Source organism: Sarcophilus harrisii, chromosome 3 (assembly GCF_902635505.1).
Source record: "Sarcophilus harrisii chromosome 3, mSarHar1.11, whole genome shotgun sequence".
Taxonomy (NCBI): Eukaryota; Metazoa; Chordata; class Mammalia; order Dasyuromorphia; family Dasyuridae; genus Sarcophilus; species Sarcophilus harrisii.
In genome coordinates, this window is record NC_045428.1 from 503,775,493 (window position 1) to 503,795,916 (window position 20,424).

Here is a 20,424-nt window from a genome sequence, read left to right on the forward strand (position 1 = left end):
TAATAAGGGAAAATGCTGGAGGTGATAGAAAAGCTAAATTCTGAAGGACCTTGAATGTCAGAATGGTTCCAGTACATCCCACCTCATTGTCAAGTCCCTGTTTTTCTCTTCTAATCTGATCCTCTCATGGAATCATAAAGTTAAAAGAGATGTCAGAGATCACTTAGTTCTCTTAGTTTCTTCCCATGTAAACATCTGATTTACATCATTTTTATTGATAAAAAGGATGGGATTGGGGAGGAAGGATCTTCTTAAACCTTCCAAAGACAAGGAGCCGACTATCTCAGCCATCTGTGATTACTGAAACGTTCTTTGTATGAATTAAAATCTGCCTGTGTGCAACTGCCACTGGTTTTAGTTCATTTATTAAATTTAGCAAACATTAATCATCTGATGTATGAAAAACATCCATGGTCATCTTCTAGGTCTTCAGGCTATGTCTGGAACACCCTGAAGAATAGGAAAGGATTCCTAAGAGTCAAGGATTTGGCCCTGGCTTACCTAGAATCCTCACTGAGCTTTTGGAGCTGTTTTGTGCCTAAGTCCTCGGTGTAGTCTTACACAGAAAACTTTCTTCAGGGACATGCGCAGAATATAGGAAAATCCTTCTAGGTCAACAGATCCTCAGACCTCATTGCTCTGCCACAGAGAGATCTCACCTGACTCTTTGCTCTCCATCAATTCTGCATTAGAAGAACCAGGTTAGCAAACACCAACCTGGAAACCTTTTATAATCTGGTTCTAGGTAACTTCTGAGTGGGAAAGAAGTACATGTCTTTGGTGAGGTTCATCACAAGAGCTGCTGCCCTTTTGCTTTCATAATTCAACAGCATTGCCTTCCTAATTATGCTGACACAGTTAGTGAGGAAGATTAAAAGTGTAGCTAAGGCGTAGTCTTTGATCTCATGGAGGTGATAGTCTAAGAGCTTTGCCGCCCCCCCCTATACAGGGCCCCCATACTGGGCCCTAAAAAAGGTGAGAAATTTCCTAGCTAGAGTGGAGGCACATGTACCTGACACCGCAAGGACTTATGATAGATGCTGTGCTCCATTCCCCTAGCTCAAGGGGCTTGCTCAGTTCCGTCCCAAACTTTATCTAAGAGCTGGCGGGGCTAAAAATAGAAGCCCTAACTCAGCAGCCCCTTTTCTTCTGGATGCCAGAGAGAGGGAGATTCCTCAGGGGAAACAGAGTAATCTGCTTCCCCTTCTCTTTTATTCCCCTAGAAAAGTAATTAAGGATGCTCAGGGGCTGAGATGCAAAGTATGAGAAAATGCATTAAAAGCTACTGGCAGGCATTCAAATTCAAGCCAGACTCCTCTCAGAGATGAGACCAAGGAATGAAGAGAAGGTGGAAGTAGCATGGGAGAAGGAGAAATGAATGGTCCGAGCCAGAGTCTGAGGCTGGGGGCAGCCCCATGTCTGGCTTGGGATCCTATTCCTTTGTGGCCATGCTTGCCTTTGTTTAGCAGAAATGAACTCTATTAAAGGCTCTTAAGTACAAAGGGAAGGAAGAAGTAGGTAGGAATGGAGTGAAGTAAGATCCTGTTTACTACCTCCATGTAAAATCTTGGAAGCACAGAGTCTTAGTATCCTAGAATCGTCAACTTGTAGGACATCCAAAGCATTAGTCCATTAGAAACAGACTCATAGATTCTCCAAATCTTGCAAACTTAAAGAATCTGAGAAAAAAACAAGAAAAGACTTTGCAGACCTTGAAGTACCATAGGAATGTGAGTTGTTATCATTAGGATCTTTAAAGCAATCATGGATTCTTAGAAACATAGTTAATAAGTATTTACCAAGCACCCATTGTGGGCCAAGCATCATGGTAGGTGCTGGAGATAAAAAGTCCTGTCCTCTGGGAGCTAACATTTCTAGCAGGGAAATTCTGTGTGTACATATATTTGTATTAAAAATGGACAAAAGAATATGGAGAGACTTGGAATCTCAAAGTAATAGAATTTCCTAAATGAAAAGGACTTCAGAGGCCATTTTGTCCAGCTTCTTGCCCAGGGGAAAAATGTCTTCTAGAGACATGGTCTTCTAGCCTTTGCTTGAATACTTCCAGTATTGAGATAGCTATTGTGGCAAGAGACAGCTCATTAGGATCACAGATTTAGAGTTGAAAGGGACTTCGGGGGTCACCTCATCTGGCCCCCATATTTTGTAGATGAGGAAACTGAAGCCATGGAGTTTAATGACTTGCCCAAATGAAATACCCAGCTGTTAAGGAACAGAGCAAAGATCTGAACTCAAGCTCTTAATGTTAAATCCAGTATTCTTTCCAGGCTCTATACTTACTTTCTAGAAGAACCATTGGTTGATTACTCTTGATACTTTGCATGGAGCCAAATAAAACAATTGTTCTATGCCCCCATATATAATTTCTTATACTGTCAGTCCAGGAGTCTACAGATAATTTTTGAAAGTCTATTGTATTTATTCAGCCAGGGAAAAAAATGCAGAGTATGTGATACAAAGGAAAACATTCTGGATTGGGAGTCAAGAAAATTGGACTCTAGTCTTTACTCCCTATTGATGTTGAACCGGTCCCTGTACCTCTCTGGGTCTCAGCTTCCTCATCTATAAAATAAATTTTTAATTTTTTTGGTCAAAGAATTTGTCAATTTCTTTGACAAAGAAGCCTATGGGTCCCTTCTAAGAAGCATTTTTTTTAGGATTACACAAGAAACCGACTACACTGAAAATATATAACATGTTTAATCTTATTTTATTTGTATTTTAAACTTTTTATATTTTAATATATTTAAATTAAAAATTTTTAAACTCTAGGTCATGAGCCCCAGGTTAAGAATCCCTGAAACTAGATGGCTTCTAAGGTCTCTTTCATCTCCGCAACAATTGTTGCATCATACACACACACACACACACACACACACACACACACACATTTTTGAGCTCCTACTATATACTAAATCCTATGCTGAAATAGTTGGGTTATAAAATGTTAGGGCTAGAAGGGACCTTAAATATCAAGTAGCTTATGACTTGATAGAAAATAAAATAAACTGAATTAGGACAATAATATACACAATGACTATACAAATGAAAGAATAGCAAAACAAAATTGAATGTTGTTCCATTATAAATGACAAAGCTTGGCCCCAAGGAGGGGTATAAGGAGGCATTTCCACTATCAACCCCATTCCCACTGTGAATGTAGAACACTGCCTATAACACAGGACATTTTTGATATGCCAATTATGTCTTGCTAAAATTTTTCTCTCCCTCACTTTTATTCTTAATTATAAGGGTTGGCACTCTGGGAAGGGTGGGAGAAGAGCTACAATGGGAAATGAAGGTGACGTAAAAACAAAGGATATTAATGCAAATTTATTTTTTAAAGATCTATTAGCCCAACCTCCCACAACTTACACAAGAAGAAACAGAGATGAAGCAGCTTGCCCAGTGCTGCACAGTGAGTTAATGGCTGAGCCAAGACTAGAAGTCAATACTCTTAATCTGATATTTTCTTGTGGATGACAATCTGAGAAGCATTGACCTTGCCTTTAAGCTCACAGTCCATTATAAGACGAAGACATATAAGTATGATTGAAGGCAGATTAAACATTAAGTGCCTGCTGTATGCAAGCAGTCTGGGGTACTGGGGAAAATAAGATAAATGAGTATCCAATGCTAAGCTCCCTTTAGCTCCAGCTAAAAGGCTCCACAAGCTTGACATTATCTGTAATGACTGCAAAAGCACACATTTACTTAGTTTATAAAACATTGCCTTCCTATTACCTCTTTTAGGGAGGAAACACAAGCATCACTGTCCCCATTTTACAGATGAGGAAGTGAGACCTCAGTGGGTTAGCTGATTTGCCCAAGATTCCATAGCATGTTAGTGCTGGAACCAGGGTTCTAATCCCAGCCTTTGGCATCGAGTCTCATGCTCTCTCTACTGTATCATGCTGCAGAACTGGTTTCCTGGGGGCTAAGAGCATGTATTGGGATGACCAAGCCTCTCTCAGGGCAGTGACCTGGAAGATTGGGACCTGGTATGGTGAGGAGCTGGCATCTAGTGGGATGTGGATTGATCTCTTCCATGAGCCTGACTCTGGAGTTTGGGGTTTGGGGGAGGTAGCGCAGGGAGTGGATGGAATGGCCTGCCTGCAGGAGAGGACATAAGGGGTCAACGTAGACCAATGATCTACCCCTTGGGCCGACCATGGAGTTGGAACTAACCGTAGCCAAAGTAGCTGGTGTATCTGGATGATTTCTGAACACTGACCTGTGCCTTTTTTTCTTTCCTTTTAATTTAAACTCTCCTAACTCTTTTAGGATGATCGACTGGGTATCTTGGCCCCTGGGGAAAAACATAGACAAATGGATCATCACGTTGCTAAAGGGCCTAGCAGCTGTTAAGAAGTTCAGCATTTTGATTGAAGTTTCTCTCTCCAAAATAGAGAAGGTCAGCATCCATTCCAAACTCCCTCTTAGGCCCCGGGGCAAAAATCCCATTGCAAGGGATCTGGGGAAAAACTAGAGCCATTGGCAAAAATGGATGTGGTCTTGACAGGCTTCATCCACAGTGGGAAATCGTGTGCTTTAGTGAGAAGAATCCTGGACTGGGAGTCGGGAGACAGGCCCCTAACTCACTGTGGGGTTGGGAGCAAATCATTTCTCTGAGTCTCCTTTTTCTCATCTTTGAAATGATGAGGTTGGGCTAAATGATCTCTAAACTCCCTTACAATTCTCATTCTCTATGATCTAAGGTTCCTCCCAGTTCTGATATTCTATTTCTAAGGTCCCTCCTAGCTCTGACTTTCTGTGTTCTAAGGGCCTTCCTAGCTCTGACATTCTGTGTTCTAAGGTTCCTCCCAGCTCTGACATTCTCAGTTCTAAGAGAACCCTGTTCTAAGGGCCCTTCCAGTTCTTGACATCCTGTGCTCTAAGGTCCCTCCCAACTCTGACAAAGTGGGTCCAAAGGGCTCTCCCAGTTCTGACATTCCATGTTCCCAGCTCAGACATTCTATGTTCTAAGGCTCCTTTCAGCTCTAACATTCTATATTCTCAAGACCCTACCAGCTCTGATATATTCTGTCCTCAGGCCCCTTCTAGCTCTAATACTGTGAGTTCAGTGTTCTAGCATTTAAAAGTCTAAGATCCTGTCAAGTTTTAACATTCTATATTAGATAAGATACAAAACTCTTTGCTCAGTATTGGGTATACAAAGATAAATATAGCATAGATCCTATTCTGAAAGAACTTACAATCTGATGGGAAAGATAAGGACACAAGTAACTGTAACACAAGAGAGAAAGAAATGAAGTACAAAGGAAGGTCTCTCTCAGCTCTAACATTCTTTGTTCTATGCTCTCTTCCAGTTCTGACATTCTGTGTTCTAACAGTCTATATTCTAAGGTTCCATCCTGTTCTAATATCCTTTGAATCTGTGAGTTCTCCATTAAACAGCTGTGTGCACAGAGGCACCCTTGGCACTGAGGGGGAGGTGGAGACTAGTAAGAAAAAGTCCCCTCATCACACTCCGGACTTCTCCACCTCCCTGCCAGCAGCCTTCTCACCCTGATGATGCCTTCACCCTGCGGCTCTCTCTTCTGATTGGTGAGTCTCTGGCCCAGTCCACCATTTCATGAGGTGCCCAGGCCATGCTTACTTCACTGCTGACTCCACTCCTTCCTCTCTGGGTTTCTTTACCTCCTCATCAGCACCAGGCTTGTTCCCTTCTCTTCACTCCTCCTCCTCCTCCAGTTCTCCAGCTCCCCATTAATGCTGTCTTCTTCCATAATAGTGGAAGCTCCTCAAGGATCGGGACTGTCTTGTATTTGTATCTCCAACTCTTAGCACAGTGCCTGACACATAGTAAATGCTAATAAATAGTTGGCTCTCTCTCTCTCTCTCTCTCTCTCTCTCTCTCTCTCTCTTTCTCTCTCTCTCTCTCTCTCTTATCTCTGTTTCTCTCTCTTCTCTATCTCTGTTTCTCTTTCTTCTATCTCTGTTTCTCTCTCTCTCCCCCTTTCTTCCTTTATTTTCTTTATTTGTCCTCTTTTTCTCCTTCCTCTTCTTTCCTCTCTCTCCTCTTTCTCTCTTTTTCTGCCTCTCTCTCTGTCTTGCTCTTTATCTCTCTGTCTCTTTCTCTGTATCTCTCTGTCTCACTCTCTTTCTCTGTCTCTCTGTCACTCTCCTGTTTGTTTCTCTCTGTCTCTGTTTCTGTCTCTTTTTTCTGTGTCTTTCTCTGTCTCTCTGTTTCTATCTTTGTCTCTCTATCTCTTAGTCTCTTTCTGTCTCTGTCTCTCTGTCTCTCTGTCTCTCTCTCTCTCCCCCTCAAGAAGCTTAAAATTTATTAGGGTAGTAAATATATAGTAGTAGGATGGTAAGAGTATAGACATGAACTTGATTAGTAAGCTCTACAGTGAGCTAGGATGTGATAAGGGCTTTTAAAAGTGGAACTAATTATTATGAAAACTCTGAGAAAAGAGAGAGCCCTTTAGTTGGAGTAAACCAGGGAAAGTTTCTTAGGAATGATAGCCAGTGGAGGCTTATCTAAAATTACACAAGGGCCATGAAGACCTCAAGGTTAACAGTTAAGAAGTGATTATACAGTAATTAAGTACAGGTTCAAAATAGCTACTATACATGTGGCACTCTGAAGGTCCTGTGGCTACCCCACTGCCCCTGTCCCTTATTTTCATCTAGGCCATCACTCAGATCACTTTCATGCATAGTTATCATGTGTTACAACATATAAACAAAGGTGAATATTCATGACTATTCCATGTTCTGTCAATGAGTCTTCATTTTTACTTCATCATAGTCTTCATCTCCACACTGTATAAGGTCTAATGGGTTCTCCAAAGGTAGAAAGACTTTGAGACTCTACTATTGCCTATGCCTATTGTCCAAAAGCTGACCTGGCTAAGTGTGGACATTAGGGGATGAAGGTTTTTGATCACAGCAATTCATGAAGAAATAAAAGGTATGGTGCCATCACCAAGATAGAAGTAGTGGCAACGCAAGGAAAGAATAATTGGACAAGTGAGATGAAAACCTTCTTTAGAGGGTATCAAATCCAACCCATATCTACATAGGAATCTCGCAAACAACCATAGTCCTCCAGCTTCTACTTCAAGTCTTCCAGTGATCGGGTATGGCCATAAATTCATTCATTTCCCTTTGGAAAGCTCTAATTGTCAGGCAGTTAGAAAGGAATGTCCATATATTGAACCTAAATCTTCCTCTGTACAACTTCTGCCCATTTTTCCTAGCACAGGAAGATTCTTTCTGAACACTATTCCTTTTAATATGCACTAGGATCATCTTAGCTTTATTTATTTATTTATTTTTTTGGCTGTCATCATGACTCATATTGAGCTTACGATCTTTTTCATAAGAACTTTTGTCCAATCAGATTTTTGCCATTTTGTACTTTAGAGCAGTATAGTTTAGTGGAAGAAACTTTGAACCTGGAGTCAGGAAGTGCCTCCATTGACAATGAAATGCTGTAAATTTGATGCTATCAAATTTAGGTGTTCCATCAATAACTTCTTCAAGCCATTGGTAAAAAAATATTGAACAACAGGGAACCAAGAACAGATTCCTTGAGGATTTCATTGGTCTTCCCTCAAATTGACACTAACCGCTTAGCTACTATTCTTTAGCTAAAGGACATTCAAATCTACTTAGATATATTCTCTTTTAGCCCATATGTCCTATCTACAGGAACAGAATAAGACACTTTGCTATATGCTAAGCTTTGCTATATGCTAAGCTTATTATGTCTATGGCATTCCTAATCAAACAGTCTATTGACCCCATCAAAAAAGGAAATAAAATTTACTTTTCATGACCTATTTTTGAGAAAACCATGCCAGTTCTTTGAGATTCCTGTTCCCCTTTCTTAATACTCATACAAAATTGTCTTTTAATAATACTTCTTGGAATTTTCCTAGGAATTGAAGTCAGCCTCATCAGTCTATGGTTTTAAAAACCTCTGCTGGAAGTGTAGCTAGGTGGGACAGTGGATAAAGAACCAGCCCTGAATTCAGGAGTAGCTGAGTTCAAATCTGATCTCACAATTAACTCTTCCTGGCTATGTAACCCTGGGCAAGTAACAACCCCAATTGCCTCAGCAAAACAAACAAAAACCCTTAGCTGGGGGATCCTGTCCCGTGTACAGTATAGGTTTCAGGGTATATTTCTATAGCTAGATTACCAGTATAGTGACTCACCTTTCTGATACTGGACAGTATCAAAGCCTGTGTCCTCTACATATCTGTGAAAAGATGAATCTATAAAAGATTGCAACATCTCAGCTTAGAGTATTTGGACCAAATACAAATTACAGTAACCAAACAAAGTAAATTTGGTTTGATACAAATGAGAAAAAGTTAATGTGTCCACAGTAGATTACATTTCAGGCAAACAGGGTCTATGCCAATGAAGTTTTTGATTTTTTTAAAGTAATTCTTAAAGAAAGAGGTGATTCTAGTAAATGATTGAAGGTGAAAACATACTACAAGATTTGCCACTTTTATTGGAGTTATTTATCTTGGAACTATATTTAAGTCTTCCTTATGTAATCAAAAACTAAATCAAACTAAACCAAACCAAAACAAAAAACTCCATCCTCTTCCCTGATTTTGAAAATGGGATACTCCCCATTAATTTTTTTCATTGTCTTCCAGTCAGATTATTTCTGAGGAGAGAAAATGAAAATATAATAAGAGTTGAATGGTTCTGTTGATTCTCTGTCCATCTATGGACCTATCCACCTTGAGCAAAGAGGATCCCAGCCTCCCTTTAGTCATCATCTTCTTCTCAAAAGAGCTATCAAAGCCCTGTCTCTTGGCTTTAGCATTCTACTCAGAGTTTGCCTTTTTGGAGCTCTGGTGCCTCTGATGTTAATATTATAATGTCTTTTAATACCTTACTACTCTTTTGCATTCATCTTCAGACACTAGCCCTTGTCTCATTTTCTATATACATCTTTTAAGAAATCTAAATTGACCAATGAATTCATTTCCCATGCATTTTTGTCAGTTTCTTTAATAATTCCCCTATTTTTTCTTCCTGCTTGAAATAATTTCTTTCCTTGCCATTGGAATATTATTCTTGAAAATGCCCCATCGTTTGGGCTAACTATCTTAGACAAGAGTCATTTTATCTTACCTATTCTTTATACAAGACAACTAGGCTTAGTAGATAGGGCATCAGGCGTAGAAACCTGAATTCAAATCCAGCATCAGACACCAGTCTTGACACTAAGCAAGCCATTTAACCCTGTTTACCTAAGTTTTCTTATATGTAAAATGAACTAAAGAAGGAAATGACAATCATTATTTTTTTACTAAGAAAACCCCCAATGGAATCATGAAGAGTCAGATATGACTCTATAACCATAACTTTTTTTATTCAAATTCTTTGAAATTTTTTTCTCTCCAAATAGGAGGTGTGAGACTATAACTTTTTCTAGACTCTATCATGGATTCTAAAATCGATTAGTCACTTCTTTTTAAGGTATCCCTCATTTTTACTTCAACAATATTATTTATCATCATCAAGGCCTCCATCTTTTCAAGAATGAAAAAAATCATTCAAGCAATTCAAGAATTTCTTAGTTTTTCTGCTTTTGGTAGAATGAATGCTCCAGTAAATGTTCAGGAACTTGAATCATTACTACATCATCATTCTGTATGAAATTTGTTATGTTTCCTGAATTCCTCATCTATTTTTTCAATTGTTTTGTTGTTGTATATTATAATATATATCCCACAATGGTATTGGTTCTTATCTAAATTATCTCTCCACCATTTTTCCTCCTGCTCCCTGTTTATGAGATTTTCTCACACAAGGATATTCATGAAGAATTGAAAGGGATCATAAGCAATCCAAAAGAGAAAAAAAATTGTAGCATTTTAAAAAGTTTTTAAAAATCTGTAAATACATATGAAAGAAAATATAAATAGTATATTGCTTCTGTAGCCATAGATTCTACATAATTTGTTGACAAACAAATCATAAGTCAACACGTATTTATTAAGCACCTACTATGAGCCAGGCACGTTGCTATTTACTGGGGATACAAAGAAAGGCCAAAAACAGTTCCTGAGCTCAAGGAGTTCACAAACTAATGAGGAGGAAAACATGCAAAAATATATGCAAACGAGATATATGGGATAAATTGGAGATGATCTCTAGTGGAAAAATCATTTAATTTAGCAAGCATTAATTATATATATATATATATATATATATATATATATATATATATACACACACACACACTAAATCCTGTATTCTATAATAGAAAGAACAATTTAACTAGGACTCAGGTCTTGTTTAGAAAAAACAATATATATTCTAATGAAAGGAAAGATGTATATATAAATAACTGAAACAAGAGAGAGTAAGAGTTGAATAAAGTGTCCAGGAAAAGTGCTATGAGAAATCTAAGGAGAGAAACCACTTTCACCTGGGTTAACGAGAGAGGAGTTAAGAAACTATTCATGAATGAGAAAAGGAAAAATATTTATTAAGTATTTGTTATGTTCCAGGCACTGTCCTAAGCTCCAAAGTGAGACATCCTCTCCTCAAAGAGCTTATTTTCTAATGGGGGAAGATGTAGGGGAATAGTGGCAAGGCAAGACCCAATCTGGGAAGTCACAGGAATGGTGAATGCTACCATTGGGACAGTTGATTGACATACCCTTCTGGCTACAGTTTTACTTATTCACTTAATTACTGTTCCCAGAGCTAGTGAGATATCAATAGGGAACACATATGCAGCAAAGCAGAGTGGGAAGAAGATAGCCACAGTGGATGATTGGATGGGAGGTAAAACATGACTTAGTCTGGAATTGGCTAGATCCAATGGATTATATGTTTGTGCTCACTCCCTTCATGGAAGAGTGGCATTTCAGCCAGACCTTGAAGGAAAGAAGTAATCCAGAGATCTTAACTAGGTGCTGTTTCACATATTTATTGTGACTTGGATAAAAGCATAGATTGCATCCTTCTGAAATTTGCAGATTACAACAAGTTGGAAGGGATGGCTACCTCACTGGACAAAAAAAGTTCCCAAAAGGGAGGGATGGTTGCTCTCCTGGATGACAGGATCAGGATCTCACAGGGAGAAGTGACTACTACACTGTGTGACAGGGTAAGGATCCCCAAAAGGTCTTTGGATAGCTTCAGACATTAACAGGATTTATTAAGGAGTAATGTAAAGCTTTCTATTTGGGTCATAAAATCAGATTCCAAATATACAAAGTAAATTAGACATGGTTAAATAGCAATTTGCTTAAAAACAAAACAACTGAAGTGTTTTAGTGGATTGCAAAATCAATATGAGTCAACAATGCTGGGGCAGCTGAGTAGGACAGTGGATAGAGCACTAATCCTGGAGTTGGGATGACCTGAGTTCCTGTTTGCCTAATATCAGGGAAAAAAAATAAACACAAAAGAACCAGAGATGCCATGTGTCCAGGGTTACAACAGAATGGAGAGAGGGATAAAGCAGCTAGTCTTTCCCCTTTGGCTCCCTCCCAGCATTCTTCACAAAGCTTATTATCTTAAGATGAGAAGAGCAAAGATTTAGCTTCTTTTATCAGGAGACATTCTTTTTTTTCGTCCTTGGTATATCTTATGCTGCTCCTGTTTGGATGTGTTGACTCCTACTAGTTCAAATTCTCTAATAATAATTTACCATAGTCAATATCTAGAAGAAGGGGAAAAGGAGAGAAAGAGGGAATCAATTTTGAAAAACATTTAGCCATCAGGTAATTAGCAAAGCATTCATTATCTTCTATTTATGTATCAGGTATTGTACTAGATATTGGAGATCCAAACTCAAAGGAGGAAGCCATTTTTATTCCTGAGGAACTTGCATTCTAGTGAGGAGACAAATCTATATTTAGGCATGTATAGAATAAATCTGTAGAGAAATATGACAATCTGGAAAGATAATACCAGCAGTCATGAGAATCAGGAAAGATTTCATGCACAAGAAAAAGAGTTTATGGAGACAGGCTAGCTGTCTTCATGTAAAGTCTAAGATTTAGATTTGGAAGAGATTTTGAAAATCATTCAATCAGTTCTATACTTAGAATTCTGTAGTGTGAGAAAGGGGTGAGACTTAGTCTGCTTGGTCTCAGAAAGCAGATGGACATTACAAACAATTAAGGTTGTTGTAAAGGAAACTTTCCCTGCAATTTGAACCATCCAAAAAGTAGAACCTTAGAAGACAGAGGGTATATTGTCATTGGAGGTCCTTGAACAAAACTGGGTAATCACTTATCAGTGGTTATTGAAATTTCTTTTCAGGTATGGGTTGAACTACCCATCATTTGGTCTCTGAGGTCTCTCCCAGTTCTGAAGTGCTATAGTTATATAATTCCATTATAAGGAAAGCACGCATCATGTACTTTAAAATATTAAACAAATGCAAATTATTATTATTATTATCCCATCTTTATTATGGAATTCAGATAGACATGGTCCAGGAATAAGTCATTATTTTGGAATTATTCTTTTATATTTAATATTCTATAGGATATTGGATAAATGGATAAAATGAGCTGAATTTTTTATTATTATTATTATTATTGAAAAAATGGGATATAAGCTCATCTTCTGAAGGCACATTGAAAGTATCTTTGGAACAGCCTTAATAGCAGGCAGAATGATGGGGATGATCTATGCTTCATCTAGTTCCCTCATAGTTTTCATGTTTTTTTGCTAGGTCTCTATATTTTGAAATCTTTTTATCCCACATAGCCTGGAGATTGTGAGTATTTAATATGATAAAAGCTATTTAAAGTATTGTTGTTAAATTTTTATGATTTAATGTTTTGTTTAGGCAATTGTGGGCAACATTTCTCTCTGTAATAATGTTCCAATTCCAGTATATATATATATATATATATATATATATATATATATATATATATATGTATACACACACACACATATATATAATTTGTTGAATTCTTAAGAATATTTAGGGAATTTGTATTTGTAGTTTGTGTCTTTGTCATCTGTGAGTTAATGAAAGATAGCAAGCTTCTAGTTTGTAATTCTGATCACCTGATCATGTCTTTCTAGAAATTTTGTAGGTGTTATATTGACTATAATTGTTATACTATCATTATTACTACTATTATCATAGCTTTGTCTTTTAAAATGGAGAAAAAATCTTGACAAGGTGTTTTTGTGTATAAACACTTTTTTCCCAGTGCTACAGTCTGTATATATTCTGTGCACACCTGGTTGTTTTTTTGTTTTTTTGTTTTTTTTTGCATGTTCTGTCCCCACTAGAATGTATGCTCTTTGAGGGCAGAGATGGCCTTTGCCTTCCTGTATCCCCAGGGTTTAGGACCTAACATACCATAGGTACTTAATTCTTGATATTATTGTTGTTCATGATGATGATGATTATAAATGTTTTGTATAAAATATGTAAACACTCAATTGACCTGAATTTGAAGGGGTATTCCACTTTTTGGTTGGTGTTCTCAACTTTGCTAGTAGATCTTCTTGTCTTATGTCAAGAAAGCTGGGATCATGTTTACTTCTCAGAGAAAGCTGGTTAACTTCTTTGTTAGTAATTAATTCATGCACTATTGTAAAGCATTTGAACGAATGGATATTTTTCTTATCTGATCTTATAGTTCTCTAGTTTTTCAGAGAAACCAGATTTTCATTTTCCTACCATGAGAAAACTGCTTATTATATCAGTATCCAGGCTTTTTGTTTTGTATTCAATCTGATTTGCTTTTTCGTTCTGTTATACTACTTAAAAACATAGAGGCAACCAGAAATTTTTCACATTCTTCTATTTTGGGGATTCTTTTTCTCCTTTGACTTATTTGTTTTTATATTGTTCTCAAACCTCTCTAGTATAAGTTTAGTTAATGTTGAAGGGTTTTTTTTGTTGTTGTTGTTCTTTGCTGTTCTTTGATTATTCTTTGTCTCACTCTAACTCTTATTTAGTTAAATAAAAATATTGGACTGGAAAGTAATCCTCTGTAAGCTCATTGAAATTTCCCTTCATTTAAATCTTAAAGCAGAAAAAACATCAGGGATGATAACTATATTCCTATATGATTTTGATCTTCTCTCCTAGATCCTTTGAAGACTTTTCATTGGAAATTTTCTCTTTAGTACATTGGATATAATGTTTATTTAGTAGGGTAATAGCTATTAAATATACCCTTAAATTCTTAAGTTTTTATGGAACAAGTTTATATCCAGGTAATTATGGAGCAAAAGTTCAGTTTGTGATAATGGTCCAGTTCTAATTCATTTTGTCAGATGAGTTCTCCAGGAATTTTTAAGGCCTTCCTTTCTAATATGGGTATTTCTTATCTACTGCTCCATGAAAATCACTGAGCTTCTAATGTAAAATTCTAACTAGCAGGGAATGTCTTGCTAGGTATTCAATAGAGCAAAATTTTTTCACTCTGCAGTGATGTACTATTTTGCTTCCACCATTTCTTTGTATCGTGTGCATTGATCATTAAGTATGAGTTCTATAACCCTTCTATAATTTTTAGTGGTCTTGAATTGCCATCATAAATACTTCCATTTCCATAAACAATCCACATAACACTGTATTATATGTTTCTTTTTCTATATATTGTTAGCCAAGTTTATTAGAATGTTGCCCATGGAGGGCCTTTTGAGTCCATTTCTGATCTTAACTGCTTCATGGGCTCCCTCTTCAAGTAGATAGTTTTGTCTTTCATGTTTGGCAAATCCAATGGTGTTTTGCCTGTTAGCAGTTTTTACTCTTCTTCTTATTACTATTAATTTTTTCATCTTTCCCATCTTTTTTGATAGAGTTCAGATAGAAGTGGTCCTGAGGAAAATTGCTATTCCTTTGTATTTAGTTTTTTGTGAACTATAGCACAAGTGAGTAAAATGAGTTTTTTTTTTTATTATCATCTTGTTCTCATCTTTCTTGATGGGGTTCAGATAGAAACAGTTCTGGGATGAGAGATTATTATTTGCTACTTATTTATTATCTTGCTTTTTATATTTAATTTTATACTGGTGAATAAAATACCTTTTAAGCTTGAATAACAAAAACAGCAGGATGTAAGCTAATCCCTGTTAGTTTCATTTAAATTCTTAGACACCTCCAGCAGCAGACAAGACAATAGGGATGACACATACCTCCTCTCATTTCCAAATGATTTTGATTTCCTGTCCTAAGTCTCTATATTTTGAAATGTTTTCATTTCATATAGCTTGGAAATTATGAGTATCTGCTATGGCAATATTTACTAAAAACATAATTCTTAGGTTTTTATAGATCACTGTGGCCATTGAGGGCAACAATTTGATCTGTGATCATAGTATGATTCCAGAACAATTTGTGGTTCAGTTCTCTGGGATATATTGAGATCTGCATTTTGAATATTGGGATTTTTGTCTGTTATTTTTAAGAGGAACCTGGGAGGCTCCCTGGAAAAGGAAAGATATTACTTCAGCTTTGAAGGATCATGTATTTAAATAGAATGTTGGTTACATGAAGGAAAACAGGCTGAGAAGAAACTAGAAAAGTTTGGATGGTGCCCAATTATGGGAGGTCTGCAAGACCAAGTAAAGAATAGTGGTTCTGAACTCATAGAGTCTGGATTTGAACCCCAACTCTCCCACTATTGACCTTGGGTAATCCACTTCATTTCAGAAGTCCTGGTTTCCTCATTCCCTAAATGAAAAGGGCAGACTTAGGTCTCTTCTAGATCTGTATCTTATGATCCCATGCAAGGAGCTGCTGAAAGCTTTGGAGTAAGGTTATAGCAGACCTCTCAGACTCTTAGTCATGCCTACTGTGCCAAATATAGAGAACCCTGATGGCTTAGCTGCAGTATGAGAGAGCATGAGAACGCATGAGAACCTTGCTCCTTTGCCCAGTTCAAATCAGTATCATGTAATAAACACTGACTAAGATCCTACTGGGTGTAAAGTGCCATGCTCAGTGCTGGAAACAACCCAAAACACATAATAAACCATCTCTGCCCCTGATGGAGCTCATGGGGGATAATTCAGTTCAACAAAGTGTGGTCTACAGTGGGGTAGGCACTGGGGATAACATAAGAACACTCTACCCTCAAGGAGCTTACATTCTGCTATGGAGATAAGATATATACATAGATAAGTCAAGACAAAATATGCATGCAATAACTTTAAGGGAGAAATGCTAATAACTGGGGTTTTAGGAAAATCTTCCTTTAGGAGATAGCACTTAAACCAATTAAGAGTCTGACACAGATAATATACCACTTTACATGGTAAGTGCATTAAAGAGTTGCTAAGCAAAGTTGGCCTGTGGAATCCACAGTTATGGTCTTTGGAGGAGGGGATGGTGCAGTTAGGGAAGGCTTCCTAGGTTTTAAATTGGGTTTTAAAAGTTAAAGGGAAGAGTTGGGGGAGAGCAATCTAATCAGGGAGGAAGGTGGGCAAAAGCATGGAGCAGGTGAGAACATAGTGAATCAGGGGACCTGGGAATAGTCCAGTTAAGTTCATGTTAAGAATAAACATGTTTTCCTGAAACACAAATGGATTTTTGTACTTATCAGATTCAGAAATTGGAATGAAATTTAATAGATGTCTAAAATTCACATATATAAAAGTAAATTTTTACTTTTTAAAAAAATGTTTTTGATCCTGTATATTTATTATATTTTAAAAATTCTATTTTCCTTTTTCTATAAATTGATACTAGTTTCCATGTTTAAAAAAATAGTTAAATTCCAATTCTGTTCCTGCCATGAACAGTGATGAGATACTCTAAGGTGTTGATATGTATTTATTCTATTCACAAAAAAAAAAACCAAATGTTTGAGTGGTTGTCCTGCTCCTTAGGCATGAGTGTAGAATACTTGAATTTGGCAGAAGTGAAAAGTATGTGGAAGAGACAGATTAATCAAGAGAATCACTGAGGAGAGCAGGACTTAGATGCTCTGAATCTCTATGGTGGCTAATAACTTCTCTGCTAAAAAGTAATAGACATAGGGATACAGGCAGAGTGAAAGATAATGAGGTTTTTTTTTTGTTTGTTTGTTTTTGTTTGTTTGTTTGTTTCCTTACTCAAAACACCAAGAATTTTCTTTAAATGTCTGAAGAGCTATTGTGTCATAAAGGGATTAGCTCTGTTCCATGTGGTCCTAGAAGGCAGAACTAATACCAACAGGAGCTGCCAAGAAGTAGAATTAGTTCACTCATTTAATCCTTTGAAATCTGACTTTTAACCACATCATCCAATCAAAGTTGCCCTTTCCAAAATTAACAATGATTTCTCAATTCTCATTCTTCTTGGCTTCTCTTCAGCATTTCATAATGCTTATCAACTTCTTCTAAATATTCTGTCCTCTGGATCTTTTTCTCCTCCTCCTCCTCGTCCTCTATTCTCCTCCTCCTCCTCTTTCTCCTTTTCTTCCTCCTCTTCTTCCTCTCTTCCTCCTCCTCCTCTTATTTCTTCTTCTTTACTGGATATCCATCCAGGTTATTCCTGCTAACCAAATAACTGGCTAGCATCATTGTGACCAAGCCATATCTTCCCCAAACATTCCTTCAGTGCCCATTCCCTAAGATGTTGAAACCACCAGTCTCTGGTCTGACATCAGAGCAAATTTTATATGGACTCCTATGAAGATTTTCATTTCTGTTCATTAGTATTAGGAACTCAAGACCTGCCTGCCAGGTTGCCTCAACTTTTAACCCAAGAATTTGAGGGAAAGAAGGGCTCACTAGATTTCATCAAGGATTTGATATTGTGGCATATGGTACACAGTACACAATGGACTCACCAATGTCCAGACTCTTCTTCTATGTTCTGTGTTCCTCAGACCTCAAGCAGCTTGGAACACAATTATTAATCTTCTCCAGAAATACATAGCCCAGGGGGAAACTGAGATACACAAGGGAAAGCTATCAAGAAATGCTTCTGTATCACAGAGGTCTCACCTGAATTATCATTCCCTTTCTAAAACAAATGGCACAGTCAGCAGGCCAGTAGTTTTGTCTTTTTCTGTTTTTAATTGCTCCTTTCAAGCAACTACAGTACAAGAGAGAGGCTTACGCTCCCTTTCGGGACTATTAGCAATACCTCCTCCCATCTTTAGTCTGGTAATAATTGAATATTTGAGTAAATAAAATTTAGTTGAAGAAAATCAGGGCAACAGTCTTACCTACCTAAAATGTAGGAATTACACAGCAAATCAGTACTAAGTATTTAATAATCACTTAATAATAGCAAATAATAGTTTAATAACTAGCATTCATATAGCACTTTAAAGTTTGCAAAGTGTTTTATCTATTATCTCATTTGATCTTCACAATAACCTTAAGAAGCAGATGTCCTCCTTATTATCCCCATTTTATAAATGAGAAAACAGGAGCAGAGCCAGGTAAAGTAACTTTCCTGTCACTGCTACTAAGTGTCTGAGGTTGGGGTTTTAATTCAGAATTTCCTGACTCCAGGCCTAGGACTTATCCAGGTTACTACCTAGCTGCCGTGGAGCTATGCTGAAGTCAGGAGACCTGAATTTAAATCCTGGTTCTAGTCCCTTAGCTTGGTGATTATGTAGAAGTCAGTTTATCTGAACGTTAATTATCCCATCTGTAAAATAGGAATAATACCTGTCCTTCCCACTACACACACAGCAGGGTTGTGAGGAAAGTACTTTATAAGCCTTGAAATGCCCCCAGTGTCTGGGATACACTCCTCCTTTGTTTTCTGGAGTCCTTCTCTTAAGGTGTAATTCATGTAATATCTTCTGCATGAAGCTTTTCCTCATGTGTCTCCCTGTCCCCCATGCCCTTCTGTGAGTGCGCTCCCTCCCAAGCTTCTTTGTATTTAACTCCTTGATACCTATTTGAATTTATTTACTTTCTATTTATGCTAGATATATTTTTATATGTGCTTGTGTTAGAATGTAAACTCCTTGTGAGTAGGAATTGTTTCATTGTTTCCTTCTCTTGTATTCTCAGTGCTTAGCATTGTACCTGATACATAGTAGACACTTAGTAAATACTTGTTTGTTATTGAAAGTTGAGTTCTCTTTATTATTAACAAGAGAAGGAGTCGACTTGAACATTTGTGAAACGGGAAACTATACAGAAGCCAGACTGGTACAGACCAGATAATAGGAGATGAGAAAAGGGAGATCCCAGTTAGGGAAGACCTTCTGGAGGGCAGTGGGACACAAACTGGGCCTTGAATGCTAGGGAAGGGTATTCTAGGCAGAGGTAAATGGTCTTCCAGAACCATGGCAGAGGAGGACCATCTGGCTGCAGCAGAGGATCCGTGTAAAGAATCGTGGCAATGTCGGGTTGGGCCAGACTGGACAGTAAAGAGTGGAGGATTTTCCCATGTTCCACCCCTACTTGATACAGAACGTATGATGTATCAGAGTCTTGGGTCCTTGTGTAGATGCTTTGAGACTTCAAGGATCCCTGACTTGATCATTGTGGGTTCTCCCTTCACCGATGCAACTCCTCGCCTCTCCATGCCTTAGTAGAAGACCTTCATGAGATGCTGTGGCCAAAAAAAATTCATCGGCTGGCGGCTAGTCTTCTGATGACAGGCTGTTTGTTACTTAGTTGATGGTAATGATAAAAACGAGACCCTTTATTTTCTAGCAATTTCTACTTTTCAAAACACTTCACATATATTATGTTGTGCTTTGAAATAGCTCTGTAAAGTCTGTTGAGAATAAGTATTGTTGTTCTATTAAACATGAAAGGAAAACTGAGGTCCAAGTTCCACTGGTTTGCTCAGGGTCATGCATTGAACTGATAGGAGACCCATGCTTAGAACCCAGGTTTCCTGTTCCAGTAGACACTGGGTTGAGGAGTCCCGTCCCAAACTGACCTTCTACCAACTGGTATACCCCTGTTTCTTCCCAGGGTATCTAAGATGACAAGATTTTCTGGACTAGTACAAAAAAGAGGCAGTCTAGGTGAGAGGGAGATTTATTCCTCTTCTTCACACCTGGGCCTGGAAGCTCTCAAGAGAGCTGTTTGCCCACAACAGGAGTAATGGCCCACAACAGGACAAAAGGAGAAGTCTCACCTTTGTTCAACTGTTTACCAGCTGTATAACTCTGAGCAAATCATCTTTCGTGGGTCTCAGTTCTTTACATGTGAAATGAGGAGAATTGGATCACTAAGGTGTTTTCTTTAGTTTTAAAGTTATGTTCTTAAAATCCTGGTTCTAATAGTATTGTGTTTCAAGATTCCTTAAGATTGTGACATTCTAAAGCATGTTCTCAAGTTGTCTTCTTCCAGCTTTAAGTTTCTGTGTTCTGAAATCCCTTCTCCTTTGTGAAGTTCCTTTATCTTTCAAATGAGAGATTTTGAGGAGAGTTGTTAAATTGATTATATGCTTATAAACAAAAGCAAGCTATATCTAATAAACTTTGTATAGTCTTC

The 20,424-nt window shown here is 37.6% G+C and overlaps 1 protein-coding gene across 1 annotated transcript in view; it reads left to right on the top strand.

Annotated features, from left to right (window-relative positions):
* USP35 (ubiquitin specific peptidase 35) overlaps positions 1–20,424 on the top strand; it is a 79,485-nt gene that overhangs the window by 33,171 nt on the left and 25,890 nt on the right. Inside the window, exon 7 of the mRNA XM_003764615.3 lies at positions 4,306–4,435. Within this exon, the coding sequence (XP_003764663.1) occupies positions 4,306–4,435 (130 nt within the window). The remainder of the gene's footprint in view (positions 1–4,305; positions 4,436–20,424) is intronic.